At 35.2% G+C, this 19,167-nt stretch overlaps 1 protein-coding gene across 1 annotated transcript in view; it reads left to right on the forward strand.

The window, feature by feature from the left end:
• PAXBP1 (PAX3 and PAX7 binding protein 1) overlaps positions 1–19,167 on the forward strand; it is a 31,155-nt gene extending 11,988 nt beyond the window's left edge. Inside the window, exons 8-18 of the mRNA XM_011373840.2 lie at positions 2,761–2,884; positions 6,472–6,571; positions 6,657–6,772; positions 8,568–8,767; positions 9,869–10,013; positions 10,654–10,775; positions 11,579–11,655; positions 12,036–12,102; positions 15,265–15,411; positions 16,031–16,185; positions 17,997–19,167. Of these exons, the coding sequence (XP_011372142.1) occupies positions 2,761–2,884; positions 6,472–6,571; positions 6,657–6,772; positions 8,568–8,767; positions 9,869–10,013; positions 10,654–10,775; positions 11,579–11,655; positions 12,036–12,102; positions 15,265–15,411; positions 16,031–16,185; positions 17,997–18,114 (1,371 nt within the window). The 3' untranslated portion in view covers positions 18,115–19,167. The remainder of the gene's footprint in view (positions 1–2,760; positions 2,885–6,471; positions 6,572–6,656; positions 6,773–8,567; positions 8,768–9,868; positions 10,014–10,653; positions 10,776–11,578; positions 11,656–12,035; positions 12,103–15,264; positions 15,412–16,030; positions 16,186–17,996) is intronic.

The following is a 19,167-nucleotide window of genomic DNA, read 5'->3' on the forward strand; positions in this document are numbered from 1 at the left end:
AGTTTGTGATCTCTCGATTGCTTTAATACCGTAAAATGCCGAAAGGTTTGCAAAAGAACCTTGCCAGACTGTGTCGTCCTAAAGGGTTTTAATGGTTCCGGCCAGTCTGTGGTCAGATCCAGACTGTGACAGCATTCACCAGGTCCTCTCCATAGGATTTATCACATTCTTGTCCTTATATCTGATTTCTGGAGAAGGAGCTACAGGCTGAGCTATGATATGTCCCTTGTGGCAGATCAGTGGCTTAGGGTGACAGTACGGGGCTAGAAGAAGCATAAGCTTGCCTCTGTGCAGACGTGTGGATATAAGTGTCAGAGCTGGCAGTCCTGTCTTTCCTACTAATAAAGCCCTTTTGAGCCTAGAGGGCATGGTGGGAGCTTTTCTAACCTTTTGTGACTAGAGAAAGCATCTTTGTCTTAAACCATACTTTGTAAGTGAGATTTGTCCCTGTAGAGCTTTTTCTTAAGTATCTTGGCCTTTGCTTTGGAACTTACCCGAGTAAACTTAAATGCTCCAATTTGCAAGCTGAACTCTTAAAAAATACTGACAGTAAATGATCAACTAGATTATACAGTTCTTGAGTTAGATTACTAGGATATCTAAATCATATGGTTTTCAATTTTAAGTACATTTCTCTTTGATTACTCTAATTCTAGAGAAGCCTATTTCAGATTATGCTAACGTGGTTTCACTTAGATAAATGTTTTTGGAGCAGATCTTAAACCTTATATATCGTTTAGTGACCACATTTTACTTAAAAGAGGTAGCTAATTCCCTCTTTTAAAGATGAGAATTTTATTTATTTTGACATTTTCATATGCATTCAATTTTATTAAGAAACCCCTGCTAAGTGAATAATGTCATACATTGTCACCTTGGAAATATTTAGGAACAATTGGATAGATTCGAATGTTCATTTTACTTATACTGTGAAAATGTTTCAGGGTAAGACCATGAAAAGATAAACAGTCTTTTGGGTTTTTTTTCCTTCTTTGGTTGTAAAAGTTTAAGTGGTTTTGAACTAATGGTTTTAATTATTTGCAGATCATTTTAACTTTCCATTGTTTTATTTCCCTGTAGTCATCTTCCTTTTTGTGTTCTTCGCCTTATATTTGGTCTTGAAATAATAATAGTCAATGACAGTCTTGAGTTTGGAGAGGGTAAAGAAATTGTTCATGGTGCATACTCTTGAGATAAGTCAATATTGTTAAGAAACATGAGTGAGAGCTGAAAATGTGTTTTAGGGCTTTTATTCTCAGGATTTTCTCTGGGCATTGTTAAAGGCATTCTAATTACCTAAGCAGAAAAATTATATTATAGGAATTTTAACTAAATCGAGTAATTCATTTCTGTCTGATGCAGCCTCAGCTGTGTAGCTCTTAATAGTAGAGGAACAGTAACAGTTTCCAGGACTAAATGAATGCACTTTAGGTACATGGGTATATTTGTCTTGAATCCTGCATAGTTTGAAAAAAATTAAGGGGTGGGAAGTGTTAAATCACAGTGATAGAGCAGTAATTGCTTAAAAAATCAGTTCTAGTAAATTTTAAATATAGTCTCTGGTCTCAGCTGTCAAAGATAATCAGTCCAGATTTGGGGACATTATTGCCCATAGTGTGGCATTATTAAAGAATAAAATAACTCCATAAGCTTGACCTTTCTGCAAACATTTTCTGCTTTTGCAATGGAATCATGCAAGTGTATAAAATTGCTTTTATTACAGACATCTTTGTATTCCACCTGCCTTTTTTTATTTTCCATTTGCAGTCTGTTCAGTTCAGGAAGCTGCCATAATACTTGGTGCCAGTGTTCCCAAACTAAGTAATGTATTTTCCATTTGTACTAACCACCAGGAAACTAGAATTTCTAGTTTCCTCAGGTATGTGTAGTGGTCGTTAGTGTTTTGTGAAAGTTTCATAGCATTTGGTTATAACATAAGGTTAAGAATAAAGAGAATTTCTCTGCTTTTTTCTTTTTAAGTTAGGTCTCATTCTATAAACTTTTGTATTCCATATGAACCAAGTGAATGCTTAGCCATGGATATTGACCTGGGAACATTTATCGACTTTGTAAAATGATAATTCATGTGAAGAATTCTATTATTTTATTACAAAATATGGAAAAATTTAAACATTTGATAAGAGCTTTCTGAGTTGGAGATGTATTGATTTCAGACAGGTTAACGAGAGCTAGAAATTTTGTTTTCCTTATTAATGTAAATGAGTGCAGTTTACATGTAAAACGTATAATAAAGCTGCAAAATAATAAGGTACAGAGGAGTGGCTGAGCAATTTAAGTGTCCAAAATTGAGCAGTTAGTAGATTCTTGTTCTTACATATTCATAGAGCCATTGCATTTTTTTTTTTGGTACCACACAGTAATAACGGTTTATTTTAATTTACAAAAATTGCGAGGCAGATCATGCTGCTAGAAAATTAAAAATGTACTTTAAAAGACTTCCAAGTACTTTATTCTAAAACTTTTCACATTTCTTTTTACTAATATTGAAGTGTTAAGTTTCCTAACCACACCTTTGCTCCAATAAATAGGCACTGGACATTATAGCTCTATATGGATTAAAAGAAGTGATAATTCCTAAACATTGTAAAAATGAATTGCTATTTGTGTCAATCTATTGAGAATTCATGATGATTCTGTCCATAGAGGGTACTTTTTCAGAAATCCGGAAATAGACTGGAACCCTCAAATAAGTAAGCAGCTGAGGAGTTTGGTGTTACGGAGTGTGTTGTATTTTTACAGGTGCCACTGATTAATGAACTTGAATCAGCATTACATCAGCTGTACAAACAGCGAGCTTCCCGCCTTGTCCAAAGACGACAAGATGATATTAAAGATGAATCTTCGGAGTTTTCAAGCCATTCAAGTCAGTCCATCTTGAAGGTTTTTATTATTCATTAAACAACCTTGTTTACTTAGTGCAGCATAATTGAAAATTAGAGTGCTCAGAACATCTTTTTTTTTTTTTTTCTTTTTAATAAATGAATTCCCTTGCTCTTGTGTTAGATCGAAAAATTATAACAGCATGTACTTGGGTTTTGTTTAAGGAAATATAGGTTTGCAAAGGAGCTCAAAACCATGCACTAATATGCTGTCCGTCTTATTCTTCTTTGTACATTTTGTTTATTCTTTAGAGTTAGAAAAATATCATTATTTCATCTTAAAACCACTATCTGTTTGGCCCTAATAGATTTTTTCTTCCTGTTTTCATCCTCTTCATAACATGAATACAAATTCTGTTATTGATCACAGTGAAAGATTTTGAGTTTAGGACGAGAATTTTGGAGTGCAGAGGGGGTTTTATTATGTAACAAATGATACAACTTCAAGATTGGGGGAATTTTGAGCTTCACCCCTTGGGTAAAGGAAAATTTTTTTGGATTTAAAATTTTTTGTATTTTCTAGTTTGTCTTATACACTATACTGAGTTTTTTAGTAAGTCAGTTGATGCCTACAGTTCTTGAAATATTAGTGTAAAAACTTAGAAATTGAATGAAATTCCTTTCATTTATATTCCTTTCATTAATTTATATTCCTTTCATTAACCAAAATTAATTGGAGACCTCTTATTAGTTAGCTGAGATTCTTTAAGCAGGCGTTTTAAACCTTTTAATTCATTTTTCCAGTGCCCTCCACATTCTTGGGTGCTCTAATAGGAATATTCCCAGCATGGGTTTCTTGTGGCTTCTTTCGTCATCTCTTTGTTCCCTGTCAGCAGTTCTCAGATGGAAATGTACATCAGAATTACCTGTGATATTAATTTAAAGTGCAGATTTCCTGGTCCTTCTCTCAGAGATTCTTGCAGGTCTTGGATGGTGTCCAGTAATCTGCATGTTAAAAAACCACTCCAGGTTATCCAAGTGGAAAGGGCCCTTGTGATATCTTTTCTAAAAACAATGCTTTGTCATGTAGCGTGTCCTCTAAAGTAGAGAGACATTAGATCCCTGAGGAAGCATCCTTCTGTGTGCCTGGTGGGTTTTGGAGCATCATAAAGAGGTGGTAATACGACCCTCAAAGCTGAATCGGACTGAGATGTGGGCCATGTGAATGGCTTTGACTTTCTATTTTTGCCACATATGTTTAAATTGGAGTATTGCTCTATTGGGCACCTAAATGACTAATGCATCCCTCCCAGATCACTCACTTTCGATCCAGACAGAACCAGATTTCTGGGGCAGATTACAGGTAACCATTGTACCTACTAAGGGAAATAATTTTCTTTTAAGTTAAATGGTTTGTGTGTTCTGTACATTTCATCAAATACCTTTTCTTGCCTATAATCTGTTCTTTGTAATTTGGAGCTATTTACTTATATGGAATTAGAAGTAAGGGTTGAATGGCGTATGTTAAATAGATCGAGAGCTGGAAAGAAATTGAAAGGTAATGAAAAAGTGAAAAATGCTGCCCTAGATGGGAGTATTCATTAATTGTCAAAGATTTGAGGAAAATTATATGGGACACTGAAGTATCAGTTCCATTTCCAGTCTTTTTTTAAAGCCTGAAATTCATCTCTCTAGATTTGTAAACACCACAAATACGTAGTTCTCACAGAAATGGAGACTCACACTTGAGCCATCTACTCTCTCATATCTCCTTCAATACATGTTTTATCAACTATATAAACATAGTAGCATTTTAAGTATTATAGTAATGAATGTACTTTAAAATATTTCTTTAATGAATGATACCTCTTAAGAGGCAGGAATCATTTCTCTAGTTTGGGATTTTTTTAGCTAATTCATCTGTGGTGTATAGTGAACTCACAGTTGAGGTAAAATTGGGGCATCTTTTTATGTACTAACCTTTCTTTATAATTTGTGTGCTCTGAAACATACTTCCTAATATCTGAGCTATTTTGAAATATGAATGAAAAATTCAGTAAGAAAGCCAACTTAAAAAATAGTGGGGTTTAGAATAGTTAGGATATACTGAAGTGTAGAGAGCTAATATTTGGTTTTATTTTTCCTGTTGCTGCTATTGGTGACACGTCAGGGGGGAAAATATGCAAAAGACTTTCTTTGATTTTGCATGTGATTTCCCCCCACTTCTATCCTTTGAGTTGTTTACTTCCCTTTGGTAAACATATACAAGAGGTCCTCAAATATAAGAGGTCCTTGAATAACTTCATTTCACTCAACACTGTTTTCGTATAACTGAAAAGATGCCGTAGTAACTTAACCTTCATTTACATCAGTTAGCCTATGGTAAAACTGGTTCTTTTATACTTCATTTCCCTTAAAGGCACAGAACCAACTGACGATGTTAATTGAGGACTCACTGTATTACAGAACATCTTCGTAGTGTGGAACAAAATGTAGAAATGAGGGGAGTATTGCAGACAGATGTCTCCCTCATTCCTTCTACCCTAGGCAAGAGATTAGAGAACTCTTCTCTGGAGAGAGAATGGGTTCAGAGCAGAGACCCTGAGACATTAACATCTTGGGGCCCCCAGCAAAAGAGTTGACTTTCTACTCAGCGGTCTGATGAAGCCACCTCTGTTAGAAAACTCCCACCTGTGTCCACAGGACTTCCAGTCTCATTCTTTTACATGAGGTAGTAACAATCACCAGACCAACACAAGCAATAGAGAACCAAAGGGAATGAGGAAAGAGAATGCAGGTGGCAGAAACTTTAAAACATAATTGGTTTTCTCAGGGAGATAATAGAATGTATCCTACATCTAACACAAGTAGAGGACACTAGAGAAAAAGGAATATTCTAAGAACAAGAACCATTCTTAGAAACTAAAAACATGGTAACTAGAATATAAATTTAGGTGGGAAGGTTGTAAGCTAAAGCTAAAAAATTGCCCTAGACAGTTAGAGAGAGAGATGGGAAATAGGAAAAAAACGAAAAAGAAATAAAAGAATTCTTTAAAAGTAATGTTTGAGTAAGCTTAAGTTGGTCTTGTTCAGGTATGTTTTTGGTCTATGTGTTGATTCTGTCCTTGTTCTAAAATTAGTAATAGAGAATAAATTTCTACAAAGCAAAATTAGAATAAAAAGAATAAATCATTAAACTCCTGTAACAAAGCTGTTTTCTCATCCTACCTGTTTCTTTCCTTTCATTTCATATCATTCAACATGTGATGCTTAAGTATTTCCTTAAAAAGTAATCTATTATTTTTCCCTTTGCACAGGTAATTTAGATTTTTAATTTATTTGGTTGTCACAGTAGCATAAACTAGTTCTGTTACTTAGACATACAAATAGTGACTAAGCCCAGTTGCATTTGTTTAGGGTTGTTGAACTCCTTTTATTTTTTTACTCCTTTTCGTGGGAACCCCGAATAATACTGAGATTTGCTCTAAATTAGAAAACTGGTTTACCAATTATTGCAGAATCCTGCTGTTGGGATTAGCAAGCAGTCTATCATTATGGCTTATTCTGTGCATACTCTTTCCTCAAAATTGCTGAAGGAAAGTTTTTAATTTTAACTGTTGTTGTTTTGCAGATAAAGCTCTGATGGCACCAAATCTTGATTCTTTTGGACGAGATCGGGCACTGTATCAAGAACACGCGAAACGTCGGATTGCAGAACGGGAGGCCAGGAGGTAATTCTAAAAGTGCTTGCTGTTGGTTTGTTTGAAGGGAGGAATCTCTTTTATCTGTTTTGGGAACTTGATGTTTGTTATTTAGGACTCGGCGTCGACAAGCCAGAGAGCAAACCGGTAAGATGGCAGATCACCTCGAAGGCCTTTCCAGTGATGATGAAGAAACGTCTACAGATATTACAAATTTCAACCTGGAAAAAGGTTAGACATTTATTTGGAAATGAGATTCATTGTCATTTGGGCGTGGTTTTTACCATGAAATGATGGTTTGAAGTTTTGTGGCCTCTGTATTGTAAAAACCAGGTACTTTTCTTAATTATAAAAATTGCACCCATTTTTATTTCTGAATATCATGATGAAGTCTCAAAAATAATAGCAACATCTTGTAAGATTTATTTACTACTGGCAGAATAAATGATTCTACTCTTCGGAGTTGTAGAACTTTAAGTGACAAAAAAAGTGTGTCAGATTTTGAGGGCCACCATAATGTATCCTGTCTGGTCTGAAAAGGTAAAGCTTGGCAGTAGAGCACTCAGCCCTGAAGGAAACGCCTGATTTTGAGAATCCCTGAATAATTTCAACCAAGAGGAATAGACAGTTCTCTTCTTTGCCAGACATTTCCAAATAAGAATCTTCACTTCCCACCATTCGCTGTAATAATTTGGAATTATGTTGGCTGCAAGCCATTTGGAACTTAGTTGGAGAGGCTTATTTTCTTTCTATTTTTTTACAGTGAATATTTCTAAACATACAGAAAACAAACTGAAAGAATAGCACAGTGATCACCCATATACCTGTCACCTAGATTCAACAGGTCTTAACCATCATCTAACCAACTTTGCTGCATCACTCTGCGAATATGTGTGTGTGTTTGCTGTACCATTTGAAAGTCACTTACAGACACCATGGCACTTCCCTCTAAAAACTTCAGTGTGTGTCTCCTAAAAGCAAGGATATCTTCCCATCTAATCACAATATCATTATCACACCTAAGAAAATTAACTAAAATTTCTTGATATCATGTCTGTATTCAGTTTTCCTTAGCAGCAGGTCCCCCCGCCCTCGTCTTGTTTTTGTGAGTTTTTCTATGTTTTCCAAGCCAGGATCCACACAGGGTTCCTGCTCTGCGTGCAGTCATTATATCTCTTTATCTAGAATTAATGGATATTTGTGAGTGCCTTATACACGCACACGCACCCACGCCCGTATTATTTATTTATTTGTTTGTTTAAGACATTAAATTTCTGAAGAGACCAGGCCGCTTGTTTTGCAGAACCTGTTTCCTTATGGTACAACTTGTTCTTCTGCTCACGGTATTTCTTGTAAACTGGAATTTAGGTCTGAAATCTTGATTAAATATAGGTTAAATGTTTTTGTGACAAGAATACTTTATACAGGATGCTGTTTCTTACTGTGTAATAACAGATGACAATGTTAGATTGTCCCACTATTAGCGATGTTAAGATTGATTTTGAGAAGTAGGTCATCACAGCTAGGTTTCTCCATTATAGTCATCATGGGTGTCAGACGACCTTTCACTTAAAAATCCTACTAGCGTTCGTTGCTGATACTTGTCTATGTCGGTTAGTACAATCAACAGTCTGAAAGAAGTGTTATGATTGGTCACTGATTATGATGCACATGTGTTATTTACACAGTGATTTGTGGACTGAAGAGCTAGCAGCAAAATTTGTATTTTATGCAATTACTCATGGTAACTGAAATTCAAACTGTTGAGGAATAGGTGTTATTTAACTAACTAAACTGTAGTAATAGAAAATTATACAAAAGAAAGCGTGCCTGCCCTTTGGTTTGCATGGTAAACATTTGAAACCTATACTTATCTGTTTATTCTTTTAAATTGTAATTAACAGTTATTCTTTTGTTAATGAGCCTATCGATGCTCAAGCTACAAAGAAAATTCTGAAAAAATTGAACTATGTTTTTTCTACTACATACTAAATTATGATTTTCTGTGGATTTTTGTTGATTTTAGATCGCATTTCAAAAGAGTCCAGCAAGGTTTTTGAAGATGTCCTTGAGAGCTTCTATTCAATTGACTGTATTAAATCTCAGTTTGAAGCATGGCGTTCAAAATACTACATGTCCTACAAGGATGCTTACATTGGCCTTTGTTTGCCAAAGTTGTTCAACCCCCTCATAAGGCTGCAGCTTCTCACTTGGACTCCTCTTGAGGTTGGTGGCTTCTGTCACTGTTAGAAAGCAATGTAATACGCCTGGGTAATTTTAATCTCAAAGCTAGAAATGTAAGCTTAAGCAAAGTATTTTTCAAGGGAGTTAGGGCACAAAGGCTATAGTTGATACAGATTGCAGCTGGCTATAATCTTAGGATCTCTACTTTCATGCTCCACCCCTTCTTAAGATGGCTATCTGTTGTTTTTCAATTTATATACCATGCTTTTCTCAGTCACCTAAATTATATCGAGTGACACTGGGCTATGAACATGAATGAGTAGGAAGAACTTGGTCCTTTGATTCTAGAAAAACTTATCACCTCATGGGAAAGCTCGATGAGGCAGGTACGAAATGAAGATCTGAACTAAAAAGTCAGTGGTAATTGAAATCGGGAGGGTGAGACAAATTGATAAATTTACGAAGTGGACTCGAGAGGACCTGTTGGCCTTGTATATGAGAGAGGAGACTAGAATTCACTGTATATATCTAATGGTAACATTTAGGATATGGTTTTGGATATCACCAACATATGGATGGAGCTGTGGGCATGAAAGAGATTGGCTGGGTTGAGTATGTAAACTACAAGGAAAAGAGGGTTGAGGTCAAAGCCCTGGAAATGATTGAAAAAGAATGTGAGCTCTAGAAACCATTCAGCCCACAGCTGCCTGTTGCTCTTTGCCAGACCTTGTGCATTTTTACCCAGTGCATGTGCGTCATAGTATACAACAAAGGCCCGAGGGAACCCGTGTGCATTTTGGAGGTCTTTTTCTGTGTAGTTCCTTCCTCTACACCACAGCTTCCAGCTGTCTCAGCCTCCCTGAACTCCAGTTTTTGTCAGCTCTACTCAGCAAGCCTGTGTTCTGCTTGCAGCCCCCTACCCTACTTTCTTGATCAGCAGTTCACCTCATTCGATTCCCTTCGTGCAGGGGTCATAGTCCTGTACTGCCTGTGGCCCACTGTCTGAACACAGATGTTTCATGTACTTTGTCCAGGTTTTTGACTTGTTTATGACTAACAGCTAAATCCAGGTCTTATTACTCTTATGGCTAGAAGCAGCAGTAGCCACTATTTTAAATGTGTAACCTTTTTAATATTTTCTAGGCAAAATGTCGTGACTTTGAAAACATGCTGTGGTTTGAATCTTTGCTGTTTTATGGTTGTGAAGAACGAGAACAAGAAAAAGATGACGTGGATGTCGCACTATTACCTACTATTGTGGAAAAGGTGATTCTTCCAAAACTAACAGGTAGAAATTTCTGAATTGAACATTCAAGCACATTGGGTTTCTCAAGTCTGTTTTTAAGAATTTTTATTCAGAGCATATTTTCTCATAGAAATTACATTATAAATGACAAAGTTACCACTGGGCCCAGAGATGGCTAAAGGGTAGATGTTGCTAAGCCTGGGACTTGAAGACCTGGAGTTGGGAGCAGTAATTGATCTTTTGGTGAATTTGAGAGACCCTTAAAGATTGCCTGAAGCAAAACTGCATACTTAGTTTTGGGTGGATATGCATTTTTGTGGGGAACAAGTTTATTACTTTATCAGTTTCTCACAAAAGATTATGAATCACCTATTTAAATATTAAAAATAAGTTTCAAGTTTAGTTCAAAATTCTTGGTGCTGGCACAGTTATCTCTTAGGGTATTGAAATATTCTTTCCTCATAGTCTTTATTTTCCTTGAATAGCAGAAAATAAGAGGAATCTATTCCCTTCTCCCCATTTGCCCGATGGTCAGAATTCCCACAGTTTATAGGACAAAGAAGACTGAAGCTTGTACTCTAAAGAGAGAAAAAAATCAGGATTGGCATTTATAAGTTTAGGACTGCTTGACATCAGATTTAATTTATATCTGTCTCAACACATCCTACTTCTTTTTTAATAGTGATAGCTGAAAATATGTGGGATCCTTTTTCTACAACACAGACTTCACGAATGGTTGGAATTACGTTAAAATTAATAAATGGATATCCTTCAGTAGTGAACGCAGAAAACAAAAATACACAGGTAAATTAATATCGATGAAAGTTTTTTTTCTGTTTTTTTGTTTTCCTCTCTATCTTTTTGAAAATGAGCAAGAGTTAAGAGGTTGAGTGGTTATGACCAAAAAAGCTGATTCTCCCACTTGGACCATCTGGTCCCATATAAATCCTGAAATATAAAAAAATTTGAGATAATATTTTTAGTTTTAAAAGATATACATGGAAGAATACTATTAGTCTAGCTAGCCTCTCAGTTGTACTGTTCTCTCTTTTTACCGCCCCTCCCTAACTCACAATTGGACTGACTAGATATACCTTTCATAACTGGATCTATTAGAAAAACGAATGTAAAACTACTAGAATGGTTAATAATAGATTATTTAAATGCTAAAACATTTAAACAGCACATAAAACAACTAAGTATTGTTTTATAACTAGTTTCCAAACTTTGAGTTGCTGTTGTCCCTCGGTGGACATTCTTATGCACCTTTTAGACGTGGAGAGGGTGCCCTCTATCATTATATTTTCACTGATCTCATTTTGAGAAGAACTAGGTTATGCATCTGATCTTTAATCATTGCATAGTAGGTTGAGGGGCTGAAAGATTTCTAAATGGCTTTATTGCTTGGGAATGGAGGAGTGAACTGACAGAATAGTAGGTATGAATGACCTCGGGGCCTTCAGTGAGGAAAGTGAAAATTTGAGAAGAAAGTTCACTCAAAATTGAATACTTAATTATATGATTTGGAATATGGCTTATTTTTATTTCCTAAAATTTTAGTTTTCACATTCCTTATTAAAATATGTGATCTGTTTTTAACTCTGTAGGTGTACCTAAAAGCACTTTTATTGAGAATGCGAAGAACTTTAGATGATGATGTATTCATGCCCTTATATCCCAAAAAGTAAGTAACTCCTAAGAAATTAAAGATGATAATACTCTCCATTGTCTTTTAGATAAAGCTTCTTAAGTTCTGGAAAAACTAATAGTAGCTTGAACAATAAATTTACCTACGTAGTGTAAACCTGTAACAAAAAGGGAAATTGTTCAGTGGGGAAATTGTTCCCTTAAGCGGAATAAAGCAAATAATGCTTTTTGTTCTCCTATAGTATCTCAGAATAAATTTCCATTACTTTTTAAACTTAATGTCTTCTGCAATATAGTTGTAAATTTGAAGAAGTTACTTAATTCTTCAGTTTACCTGTTTTACTTGTAGAAATCTTTTCTTCTAGGGATCATGTGGGACTTTATAAAACATTTGGTCATGTTGTGTTTCTCTTTTAGTGTCTTAGAAAATAAAAATTCTGGGCCTTATTTGTTTTTTCAACGACAGTTTTGGTCTTCAGTTAAGGTATGTATCTATAGGGTATCTAAAAGATTTCAGACTTGGTTGACTTTATGTATTATATTTTGAAAAGTATTTTTATATTTAATTAAGTAACTCCATAGGCTTAGATCTATGTGTATATACAAAGTTTCCAGTTTGCGAAATAACTTTATTTCAAAAGTTTAATAAGGTTTTGATGTTTCCACAGGAGAAAATGAATTCTCATTTCCAAAGTAAGGTCCAAGCCAGTCAGTAAAATGCCTTGCATAAAAGACAATTTCTTAAAAAAGTGGAGTACCGATACTCTTTAAGTTTTGGGGAATAAAGCACTGAATGAGATAGAAGTGAAGCCTTCATGGAGTTTGTAATCCAGCACAGTTGACAGGTAGTGAACAAGTAATCTCAGGTGTGGTGAATTATAAAGGGAAAAATTCAAGATAGTGTGAGAGCAAATGACAAGGGGCACAGAGGTATTGACTGGTGAGTCATAGAAAATCCCCTTCCACCCTGAGGAAGTGGTATTTGGTTATTAGAGCAGAAGAATAAATAGGAATTGGCCCCGAGGTGAGGTTGAGCAGAGCACACTAGAAGAACTGAGGAAAGTCAAGGATGGCTAGCCTTAGGGAGGAGATAGTAGTCCAAACGAGACAGGAGCTGCTAGGTCATGTAGAAAACTTTGGTCTGTCTTCTAAAAGTTGTAGGATGCCACAGAAGGATTTTCTCCCCCTCTTTTTTTTAAGGTATGATCTACATATAGCGAAATTTGCTTTTTTTAGTGTATAGTTTTATCAGTTTTGATAAATGAATATAGTCATGTAATCATTACCCAAATTAAGATATATGACACTTCCATCATGCCCCTTTGTAGTCAAGCCCACCCCTACGCCCTGGCCACCCCTCTTTGTTGTCCTATGGTTTGTCAATGGAATTATGTAGTAGGCAGCCTTTTGAGTCTGGCTTTATTCACTTAATATAATGCATTTGAGATTTATCAGTGTTGTGTGTTACCAGTATTTCACCGTTTTTTATTGCTAAGTAGTATTCCATTGTTTAGTGGATATACCACAGTTTTTTTGTTCTGTTTTTTTTTTTCATTCCTCAATTGAGGGACATTTGGATTGTTTCAGTTTGGGGTAGCAATGAATAAAGCTGCCGTAAGTGTTTGCACACAGGTTGTTCTGAGTATATAAGTTTTCATTGCACTTGGGTAAATACTTAGGCAAAGATGTTTTCCAAACCAGCAGTATGTTAGTGTTCTAGTTATTTGGTTATTTTTCATTTTCACCACATTGCACACTTGGTATTGTCAGTTTTTTTTGTTGTTGTTTTTTTTTTAAGTCATTCTGTTCATTGTATAGTGGTATCTCATTATGATTTTAATTTGCAGGCCCCTAATGACTGACGATGTTGAGCTTGTTTTCATGTGCTTATTTGCTCTATGTATATGTTGTTGGTGAAGTGTCTCTTCATATATTTCGCTTATTTTTTAAAGTTGGGTTCTTATTATTGATCAATGAGTTGTATATTCTGGATACAAGTCCTTTATCAAGTGTAATATTATGATTTGCAAAGAGTTTTCCTTTTTTTCCTCAGGCTTTGGTTTGTCTTCGTTCTCCTAACAGTCCCTTAAAGCACAGAAGTTCTTAATTTTGATAAAGTCAAATTTATCACTTTTTCTTGTTAATGATTTGTGCTTTAGGTGTCATATCTAAGAAATCTTTGCCTAAAACAAGGCCACAGAGTGTTTCCCTTGTCCTTTTTCCTGGAAGTTTCATAGTTTAAGTTTTGCATTTAAATCTGTGATCTGTTTTGAGTTAATTTATGTATAGAGTGTGAGCCTGGTTTGAAGTAAGATTGTTCCATCACTGTTGAAAAGACTCTCCTTTCTTTATTGACTTGCTTTTGTACCTTTGTTGAAAATAATGGACTATATATGAGTGGGTCATAGCAGGGATTTTATGTCAGCGAAGTGACTTGAACAAATTGCCTCTGGCTGCTATTTGGAGACAATGGATTGAAGTGGGTAATAATGAAAATGGGAATTAGTATTTATTGTGTATTAACTATGTGTCAGACACTGTGCTACTCTACATAGTTTGTAGAATCCTCATAATGGCCCCATGAGCTAGACACTATTCTTATTCCACTGATGAGATGGTGAGGCACAGAATAATCTGCCCAGGGTCATTCCACTTGTAAGTGGTAGAGATAGAAGTCTAACTCAGGCCAGTCTGACTCTGGCAGCTTTTCTCAACAGGAGTTCTGTTGAAGAATTAATACCTAATGCGCTTAGGCCTCCATCGTGTGTGACGAATTCTCTTATTTCCTTTGCATCTCCAATGTTACTAGCTATGCACCATTAAGTAATGGCAAAATTAAGTAATCACTCAAATAATTTTCTGTAGGGTTAATTCTTCCATGGAACCCTGCTTGAGAAAGAGTATTCCAGAGCTCTTAATCACTTGAGTAACTGCAGGGTCCAGAAAGAGATAATGGCTTAGATTAGGGAGGTGAGAGACATACACAGAATGGACAGAAGTGGGGTTCAAACCCCATTGTGAGAGAGAGCTCAAGAATGATACCTGGGCTTCTGGCCTGATCAGTTGGTTGGATGGGATTACCATTCACTGAGTTGAGAAATACTAGAAAGCAGAAGCTTTAATGGTGGGATGGGCCTGGGGGCTTTTACTTTATGAAAATGGCTTCCATTTTATATGTATTAAGCTTGAGTAGCTTGAGATGTCCAAGCGACACAGCTCAGTCAAGGTTCTTGTTATCTGGAAAACATGAAGCATCATAGTCAGAAAGAGTTTATGTCTTTTGGGGAGGTCATAGGACTAGCTCAGGCCTGCTTCTGACTGGAGGACATTTATCTAAGAAGCAGCACTTGCCTTGTGGTACTTTCTGTGGTGGTGAAAAATGTTCTGTTTCTGAGCTGTACAATACAGTAGCCACTACTGTATGTGGCTATTTAAATTTTAGTTGATTAAATTTAAATTAAAATTTAAAATTCAAATCCTTGGTCTTTCTAGGAAATATTCGGGCCCTATAAAAGTGCTTATCAGTACTTTGGTAAGACAGGAGTTCACTGTATTTTATAAGGTGTTTTACTATGTAACTGACTTACTTTGTACCTAATTTATTGTGTAACAATGCCTCTTAGTAATTTCTTTTTCTCCTTTCTAGCTATTAGGGAATTTTCTTCAATGGTACGGCATTTTCTCAAATAAAACTCTTCAGGAGTTATCAATAGATGGTTTATTAAATAGATACATTCTCATGGCTTTTCAGAATTCGGAATATGGAGATGACAGCATCAAAAAAGCCCAAAATGTAAGTTAAATAATACACATCATAGTTTTCAAAGCATGTAAGTTAAAGTGAATCATTTTCTTTGTTTGAAGAGAGATTTGAGATTTTACAGAAACCCCTTTGGTCTATATAAAACTTCGTGCAAAGTTAACAATCACTTTGACCACCCCAGGTAGTTCTATACCACCAGCGATAGCATTTTTTTACATAAAAATCTGTACTATTAGATATGTGTATTTCTACCTATCTAATATCCATTTATCTACATTAGTGTTTTTACAGTTAAGTTGCTGATAAAGGGAACCCAGTTCATTTAGGGCTTCCTGGAAAACTGGAAAATGAAGCAATCGATTATCATCATTATGTCTCTAATATACTCAAATGTTGCATAAATTATATATCTTTTGCTTTGAGTACTGGAACTATGTGTTGAAGTAAAAATTCAGGTATATTCAGGAAAGTTGTAAAGTTAATGGAGGAGGTCAAGTTGAAAAGAATATCCGTTTAAAGTAATTTGTTATGTAAAGCCCAGTAGCAAGTCTTCTAGTTAAATGCATTATGCCCATCATCTGGACTCAGCTTTTAGACACTTTGACTTATTCATTTTAACTATTTTATTTTGCATCTTTCTTCTCTGTAGGTAATCAATTGTTTCCCCAAGCAGTGGTTCATGAACCTGAAAGGAGAAAGAACTATTTCTCAGTTAGAAAACTTCTGTCGGTACCTTGTGCACTTAGCAGATACAATTTACAGAAACAGCATTGGGTGCTCTGATGTGGAAAAAAGAAACGCAAGGTGATTACTTAATGAAATGGTGATCTAGAGTCTTTAGTTGTCAGATTTAGTATTATTAAAATGCGTAAGTAGAAACTATACATTGATTTAGTATTGGTAAACATAATAGAACTACACAATTTTTATTTTTGTGGTTTTACCTAATCTTTTTCTAAAATATTTATGGAGCTCTTTCGAAAAGAATTCTGGTAAGGACCAGCCCTAACGGGAAAGAATTAATCTTTGCTTTCTGTCTCTTCCTTTGAAGAGTTGGGGAGGTCACAGGCTCTTAGAATGGCATGGGTCTTGGTCTCTGAAGATTCATTTTACACATATTGTAAACCTTGGAAAAGACAGTCCCTGAAATCCAAAGCATATTGAAGGTTATATCCCAAATATATATACCCTCTGTTGAGTTTTTCTGTATCTACATCATAGGCTAATGATCGTCACTCAGGATTTTTTGGGTGCAGCTTATTTTTTTATCAAGGGTTAGAAGTAATGAATAAATCAATCTTTTTTGTGGACATTGTTTTGGATGTCATCAAATTTTGGGATAAATCCCTAGTGTAAAAAGTAAATAATAACTAGTACAATTTTAAAGAATTTTCTTTATAAATGTTTCATTTCATATAGTTTTTCCAATATCATATTTTCATTTTTGTTTAGGTCATACCGTTAATCATACCTCATAGCAAAACTTTTTTCTTTTTCCTCATTCCTCCTTCCATGAAAAAGAACCTCATTTCTTTAAGGGAAGTTTGCTATCTTTTATGATAAAATTAAAAGCAAAGCAGGTAGTAAACATTTTAGTGATAAATTCTTTGGCAGGTGGTATTTCTTCTCAAGGTATTGTGTTTTGTTAGATAAATCCTGTTTACTTTTTAAACTTTGATTTACATATATTTAACACTGTTGTTGTTCGGAGTTAAATATCAATAACAGTATTTACTTTTCTACAGAAAAGGTCTTCAGTGCCTACTGTGTGCAGTGCACATATAATAGGTTCCAAACAGAGGTTAAAAGTTTTACAAATTATAATCCTTCCCTGCAAGGTACTTACTATAATTTTGTAGAGAAGACACTACATTATGTGCTGTTTCTCACAAGCAGGTCAAACTAAATGTTATAACAGTCAGTCTTAAAGTGCAGTTCCTGGACCAGCAGCATCAGCATCACTTGGGAGCTTTGTTAGAAATACATATTCTCAGGCTCCCCCCAGCCTACTTAATTAGAACTCTGGGGCTGGGCTTGGTGGTCTGTGTTTTAACAACCCTGTATGTTGTTTCTCATGTTTGCTAAAATTTGAGGATTACTTAATGAGAAGGCAGAATGACTTCTAGTGAGGGGGTGATAAGGAAGCCAGGTTAAGCTTCACTACTGAACTTTGGGGGAATGTGAATTATGCTGGGTCTTGATGGATTGGTGATGAATACACACAAATATAATTTGTGTTCCAACTATATTCTAAAAGAACTAGAACTCTGCTTTGAGAAGGACTTGGAGAGCAGGGCCTGGGAGTAGTTTGGAAACATCGCATTTTTTTCTCTTTGGTTATTAATGAATATTGGTCTCAGTGAAATTGGGGTGCTTTTGTTTTTGAAAATGAGTCTTTCATCTTTAGGCTAGTCATTTAAACACACACAGTTTTGTTTTATATGGCTAAATATCTTTTCAACATGCTATAGCTTTATCTTTGTTTTCCTTTAAAAATGTATGCTTGAAATATTGATTGAAAAACCTCAAAAATGGTCAGAAAGTTCATAACAAATTTTCTGTTTAAGACTTTTATACTAATTAATGAGATGCTGCTACATTTTTTTCTCTTTTAGGGAAAACATAAAACAGATAGTAAAACTCCTTGCAAGTGTTCGAGCTCTGGATCATGCTATGTCTGTTGCAAGTGACCATAATGTGAAAGAATTTAAGTCTTTGATTGAAGGAAAATAGATCTATGAGACTGAAAAGCCTATTTGCTTTAATATCATTCCCAATGTATAAATTTTGTATATATGTAAAGTTTCTTAAACTGTAAAATACTGATTCTCGTTTTAATACAAAGAACATTATTAATATTCAATACTGTGTCCTTAAATGCAATTTCTTCGGAATGAAAGGAATTTAGATTATTTCTAGGAAGTTTATGAATGTTTTCCTTACTGCCTGTCATACTTTGTTTACAGACGTATTTTATATGGTCATTCAAATTAACTCGCTCAATTAATTGTTCTCTGTAAACGATGTGTGCAGTGTAAATTGTGTAATTATGCATATATATATTTATACCACCATGGCGTTACTTTCACACTGGAAATTTGTGGTGTTTTTCTACAGAGTAAGCCTTTTAACAGCAGAAAATTATTCAATAGCAAATTGTCTTAGGGAAATTACTACACTGTTGCAACAAAAGGGCTGGCAAGTGACTAAGTGTTCATCACCTTTTGGTTAGCAGTTGCTGTCACTGTCGCTGTGCTGCCTTAAACTTGAGAGTTGAGTGTGGACTTGATCAGTGGGTGAATGGTGAACTTTCTTCCTTGAATCAGCATTACAGTCAAATGTGGGTTTAATGTGAACTCTAATATATGCAACATAAGTTTTTGAAAAGAACATAGGAGTTTAATTTTTGGAAATAGACCCACAACCTAACTGCATGGTTTGGGGCTGACTGTCCTGTCTCATTCATGATTTTATTCCCTGACCAGCTTACAAATACGTGCATTTGAATTTTAGCATCCCGTCATTATATTTAAAATCCCACATATGTGAGTTATATATGCAATAAAGAATACGCCTTGCTGATCAGCCACACCCAAGCAATTTAATATCCGTGGTCTTCTATAATGTTTATACCACATTGTAAATATTCAGAGAACTTGTTTTAAAGTTTATGCTTTCTGATTCTGTGATTTTCAAAAGAGGAATTTTTGGAAATTAAGGACTATTATTTGATAATTATATATGTAATTAAGCTTTAGCCAAGCATTAAATTAATTTTCAATTATA

Source organism: Pteropus vampyrus, unplaced genomic scaffold (assembly GCF_000151845.1).
Source record: "Pteropus vampyrus isolate Shadow unplaced genomic scaffold, Pvam_2.0 Scaffold233, whole genome shotgun sequence".
Classification (NCBI taxonomy): domain Eukaryota; kingdom Metazoa; phylum Chordata; class Mammalia; order Chiroptera; family Pteropodidae; genus Pteropus; species Pteropus vampyrus.